Source organism: Amphibalanus amphitrite, unplaced genomic scaffold (genome assembly GCF_019059575.1).
Source record: "Amphibalanus amphitrite isolate SeventyFive unplaced genomic scaffold, NRLGWU_Aamphi_draft 002046F_arrow, whole genome shotgun sequence".
Lineage (NCBI taxonomy): Eukaryota > Metazoa > Arthropoda > Thecostraca > Balanomorpha > Balanidae > Amphibalanus > Amphibalanus amphitrite.
In genome coordinates this window covers 57619-63618 of record NW_024883539.1, presented here as the reverse complement: position 1 = coordinate 63618, position 6000 = coordinate 57619, and the positions used below count along the sequence as shown (strand labels likewise).

General features: G+C 50.3%; 1 protein-coding gene across 4 annotated transcripts in view; it reads right to left on the bottom strand.

Moving 5' to 3' along the window:
* Positions 1-233: 233 nt before the first annotated feature.
* LOC122376185 (protein FAM13A-like) overlaps positions 234-6000 on the bottom strand; it is a 48930-nt gene continuing 43163 nt past the window's right edge. For all 4 annotated transcript variants that reach the window (XM_043355916.1, XM_043355915.1, XM_043355918.1 and 1 more), the window contains 7 exons: positions 5326-5451; positions 4300-4455; positions 2900-3072; positions 2306-2597; positions 1727-1942; positions 1200-1490; positions 234-901 (listed from right to left, as the gene is read on the bottom strand). In XM_043355916.1, coding sequence (XP_043211851.1) covers positions 779-901; positions 1200-1490; positions 1727-1942; positions 2306-2597; positions 2900-3072; positions 4300-4455; positions 5326-5451 — 1377 coding nt within the window. In that variant the 3' untranslated portion in view covers positions 234-778. The remainder of the gene's footprint in view (positions 902-1199; positions 1491-1726; positions 1943-2305; positions 2598-2899; positions 3073-4299; positions 4456-5325; positions 5452-6000) is intronic.

The window sequence follows — 6000 nt, the reverse complement described above, 5'->3', positions numbered from 1 at the left end:
TCTGTTCGTTATGTACAGTGACATTCGTGGTTTCCATTAATCCATTCCGTCGATCGATCGGCTAATTCCTATTCAGTTCCGCCCCTGGGAAACATGATGTTCCTTTGTCTCGCTTCCTCTAACCGAAGGCATCTCTTTGAAAAGTGTTTCTACTGTCGCTGAGCTACCAGTGTTTGGTCACTTGAGTGTTTGGTGTGTTTGGTGTGCAGTCCACTATTCCGTCAAAACAAGTATTATCTACGACAACTCTGCGTATATTTGTCGCGATATTTGTTTTCAGTGGCCGGTGCCGCTGGCCCGCCATATTCCCACTGGTTTGGGAGCGTCCGTATGTAATAAATAATACGCATACACCACTAGACATACGGCACACTTTGCCGATACATAACAGCTGCTCTTCGTTCCGTCTACCAAGCACAACAGCGACGCTCGCAACGTCCAAAACAGCGCCGCGATCATAAGGTCCAACGAGACGCCAACATTCGAGTAGAGCCGATAAGCCTCGATCCCCTGAAACGCTGAACAACAATTGCATCGCCCACCCTCGGGCCCTCACAATCACAGCTCTGCGAGCTCACAGCTCAAATATATATGTACAGCTCTTGTCGATAGCAGTGGCCCACTCTTCCGCCCACACTCAGTTCCATCTGGCGCCATACAATACAGCTTCAGTTCGTCAGCTCGCCGCTAGATGTCCACAGTTTAGTTCGTCATGGGTGTCAATAGATGGCAGCACAAGCAGCCGCTCCACTGCCACCAAAGCGTCCGGTCTATCAGTTCACATGGTGTAGGCTCGGGAACGGTGCTTGGCCACCAGAACTTCGAGTAGCTTGACTTTGGCTTTGGCCTGTTTGTATTCGGAATACATGTCGTCCATCTCGCCCCGGTCGTCCTTCTGAACCTGTGAACAGAAAAGACGGGTTTCGTCAGACACATATGGTTATCAAGGATTGGTTGGGATCTTCTAGGTCTAACGCTCTTAGTTTGCGCCGATACTGAAGGACACAGCAAGAATGCAAAGACAAAATTTTGCCTCGCCGTCATCAGCATTAAAATGAAACTCCAAATCATCAGTATGTTCGCCGCAGAAGACTTAATTACTTAGAATAGCAATGACAGCTCAAGCGCGGGCCATAAGTTGCTCGTTTATACGTCCATATCACATCATCGCCGTCAACCCTTCTCTTGTCCCTGCTCACCTTCCGGCCAACATTGGAGCGGAAGTCTTCCTCGAACACGAGCAGCAGTCCTCGGATCCTCCGCTTGTCCTCCTTTGCCTTTCCGAGCAGGTTGCGGAGCTCTGAGACAGGCAGGTTGTGAAGGTTGTCGTCCAGCTGCAGGCGATCGGTGACGCCGCCTGGCGACCGGCCGCCGCTAGGCTCTAGTTCGTCGTCGCGCTCACAGATGGCGGGCCGGTCGGCGGCCGTGAAGCTCATGGTCTCGTGCTCCAGAATCGGGGTGAGCTCGCCAATCGAGTCGCGCAGCTTCGGCTGTGGAAAAGAGGCGAGAAACTGGTCAGTACTAGCCTTGAACTCGCCAAATTCAAAACGACATCAGCCCATAAGAGATAAAACAAAATTTATGCATTAATTTACAAATGCCAATCAATCGAGCATCATTATCCATACATTCTCATTTGAACACTAACACTAAGTAAGTCATTCAAAAACGAAATAATACCCTAACAAGTAAATCAAATCCCCACAGTGCCCCGTCATCCACTCACCGATCCAGACTTGATGGCCAGCCTCTTCACGAGCCGGTATCTCTCGTACAGCGGCCGCACCATGTCCCTGTCCCGTTTGTGAGCGGGCCGGCCGTGACGCTCCTCGAGGCACAGCAGCGCCTTCTGCAGGGCCAGCTTCTCAGCCAGAACTTGCTCGCGGGACATGCGGTCGGGCTCGGTGGGACGGCCAGCAGTCTCGCGCTTCTCCGTCAGGCGCTGTGAAAGAAAGGGGAAGGTTAAAATTGAGACAGAAGATAATATAGAGAGGACACAAGGTAGGACAAACACAAATCGGAAGAGGGACCACAGGATAAGGAGGAGGTATGTTGCAACAGATTAGTGCCCAAAAAACATCGAACAAGTTGGCGGTATTCAAAGACCGCTAAGAGCGCTAGGCAACTAATAAGAGCAAATAACATAAGAGTCACACAAACTCATCCCTCCTAAGTCACTAACGGAATATAACGTCGAGCTGTCCATAGTTAGAAATAGGTGACTCAGCTTGGTTGGAACTTCAATGCCTCTCGCTATGAGGATTTGAATCACCCACTTCACCCTTAGACTCCCAGTTGTACTCACCCTGGTTACATCGGCCACAGTCTGCTGCAGAGTCCGCTCGACCTCTCCCTCTCCCTCGCCCTCGGGCGGCGAGCGGTTCTCCTTTCCGGCGAGCGTTGTATCGACCCGCTCCACCGGCCTGGCGGGGGTCGGCGTGGGATCCTGCTTCAGAGCCTTCAGGTCGCGTCTGGCCTTGCTCAGCTCAGAGAGACAGCGCTTGACCTCGCGGTCTTTGGCTCTGTCGGCGTGCGAAGGCCGGTAGCCGAAGCGACGCTCGAAGGACTCCTCGTAAGCGCGGATTTTCCTCTTGGCACTGTGGACAAAGAGACGAGGAAGCGTTAAATAGTGTCGGTGTCAGTGTCTAGGTGTCAAAATGTGTATGTGTCAATTCACGAGCACAATATGTCAATTTACAAGCTAAGACATCAACACTTTGCCAGGATTTGAGCTTAGACACCCTTGCTTCGCAATGCCAGACACACTGGCTACACACTGGCTGGGTAATGCCGACCCAAGCAAAACAACCACAACAGCAACGGCCACAACAACAACAACAACAACAACAACAACAACAACAACAACAACAACAACAACAACAACAACAACATCTCTTACCTGGCTATGGTCTGACGCAGCTGATGGGAGCGCGGCTCAGAGGGGCTCGAGGCCCCGGGTGAGGCCGGCAGGCGCTCGTTGAAGCGCGAGCACAGCTTGGCCTGCTGCTCCGTGAACTCGGCATCCGGCAGAACGAACGAATTGCGAGGGGAGAGAATGGCCTCGTCCTCAGTCTGTGGAGAGGGGGAGACAAGGTTAGAGTTGTTGAAAGGGGACATAGCAATGGTAAGGTCTGAGTAAGATGACACATCGATAAGAGGTGTTCAAGAACAAGAGGATGTGGAGAGATTACGCCCCTCAGAATGCATTGACGGTATTTGAATACACGTCTGAATAACGGCATATTCTTAGTTATATCGCTTTCCAGCCTTTCATTTCGGAATTTCCATAGCGCTTAAGATGCATGTGATTCTCATGAGAAGCACGAATGCTCGTGATAGCAAAGGAATTTCCACGAAATGGTCTGATGGGAGAACCGCAAGCGTAGTTAATTTAGTATAATCATCTTTGTTTTCTAAGGCGCATCACAACGGTCAAAAATCCAAGGGCAAAGACCCTAGATAGAATGAAACCACAGACAGACCGATATGACAGATAGGAGGCCCAAAACGGTACTTCAACATCCGAAACTTCGTCAAAGTCGGTTGTTCCGGACATCATCTGTCACTGGGTTCCCATTTTAGCCATCTCAGCAAGTTATCATTTATACATCCCACGCATGTGCTCTAAAAATAGTTCCATTCACTGCCCATAAACTCATCAATCATTGACGCTACTTTGCTACGCAGTTCTCCCCTCCACGCAGTCACTCCAAAATAGCTCTCAATATTCCACTCAACTGCAAATGAAATCGCACCGATCAAGAAAGCCACTACGCAGCAGTGGCGGTACTTGACTGACACCTTTGGTGAATGGCAACGTCTAAAAACGGCACGGGACTAGGCCTGACCGACCACATCAATGACCAATGCTGAATGGTGGGTACTTCCATTCATTCACACATTTCTGGTGGCATTTATCTCCTTTCACATATTTCTGGGAGTGTGAGAGCTGAGGTTTACCACGTAGGTCTCCTTCAGCCTCGGACCGATTTAGCACAGCATTTATTACGGACGGGATAGCAATTTTGTTTGATTTGCGTCACGTGCTGCTTTAGGTCTCTATGAAAGCCCACGGATTAACTTAGGACAGGCGGTGATTCTCGACCTGGCCAGTCCATTTCATGCGCCATCAAACGTATATATGAAAAGTCCCAACCCTTGGGACAACAAAAGTCCTGTTTCCTTTCTTGTAAACCTCTCTGTCTGTCTTTCTCCCTCTTCCAAACCCCACTCAATTCTCCCTCCCTCTCCCTGTCTCTCTCTTTCCCTACCCCACTCCATCCCTCTCCCCGCACTCACCAGCTGCCTGCCCTTCAGCACAGAGCTGGGGATGGGCTCCGATCCGGCCATGCTATCCAGGTCCAGCGGAGGAATTGCCTCCGAGTCGGAGAGCTCCTCCTCCTCCTCAAACTCCTCCTCGGCGTCCTCCGGCTGACTGCTGCTCACAGAGGAGTCCTGGGGGAGGAGGCGGGAGGACGGCCGTCAGGGTGGGAGGAATGCAGACGCCGTCATGGTATCGAGAAATACATTCGCTGTCAGGTAGCAATAAATATGACAGGAGAAAAGCTTATTAGATTGTAACTGTGAAGGAATCAAGAGGCTCGGGTTCAAACGTCCCATAATTCAAGTAAAGTTAAATAGGTTGAAGTTCAGATAAGTTCAGTAAGTTCAGTTAGATCAAGTTTAAGCAAGTTCACGCTATTCATCTAGCAGGTAATCCAGCTGTAGCAATTATACCCTGCGCAATGATCTAAGTTCCAAATTTAGCCCTTCAGAATATATTTAGACCGAATCCAGCGTGATAATAGCTATTTGGAGGATATTTTTAGCTGACTGATGGTATATTTAAGCAGTCGCTTTACTGAGCCAGTTACGTGATACCCGATAATCGCCATCGCGGGCCATCCAGCGCCATACATGTCACGAGATCCGGCTAAATTTAGACCCACACTGATAGCCTCCGGCCATATATTGATAGCTGAGTGGGATAGGGCGAAAACAAGCCATCGGCTGATCTTGTTTCTCACGCGATCGTCACACAAACATGGCCAGACCCACACACACGCAAACCGTACAGACGTCCTCACTTTGATAAAACTGGGCGGTTCATGAATAAACGCTTTCTCTGGAACCGCGAACTCACGCACACGAATTGACTATCCTGAAGTGCGACTCTCACTGAATGGATATTACATACGTCAGTGGGTTTACACAGTATGCAATTTTCAAAAAATGTCTGAAATTGAAAAATACAACTAAAAGGAACGTCTGTGACTAACCAAGCATGCCGTACTAAACTAACGTCCTATACCGCACCCCACTAACCTTTCCATCTCCACGGCTGTGGCGTCGGCGGCGAACTTCCCTCGACGGTCGCACCGCCTTATCCCTGGAGCGGGGGAACGTGGCCAGCCGCTCTGACTCGCGCTGCTGCTCGTGACGACACATGATCTGTGGAAGAGATAGAGACTTTGTTAGACACCAATATAGGAGATTAAATGCCAGAATTGGAAGGGAAGGCTGGATGGGATAGGAATTGGTACGGAGCATTATGATCCGTGACTAAAACTTTTTGTCGTAGTCTTACTGAGATATTACAGTGGACTTTGCCGTCGTCTACACAACGTTCTAAACATTGGATGGAATTTAATTTATCCTTCTGGCTTTAAATACACTTGTATTTCCGTTTTCACGAGTTTTATGCGGGCGATTTGGAGCTATCACTGAACTGGTAGCCTGACCCGCAATACACCTCAGCCGGAGCGCCTGGCGGATAGACTGTACCGCACAGCACATCTCGCGGTCTACAGCCGCCGCGGCCGCCTGGACCGGTAGACTAGCCCGCAACGCACCTATCGTCACCTCAGGCTAAATGACACTCAAAAAGCCACCTTCAAAATCATGACGTTGCCATTGGTATACCCAGGGATGCGGAGCCGGAGCCGGAGTCGGAGCCGGAGCCGCCGGAGCCGGCATATTTTGCCCGGAGCCGGAGCCGGA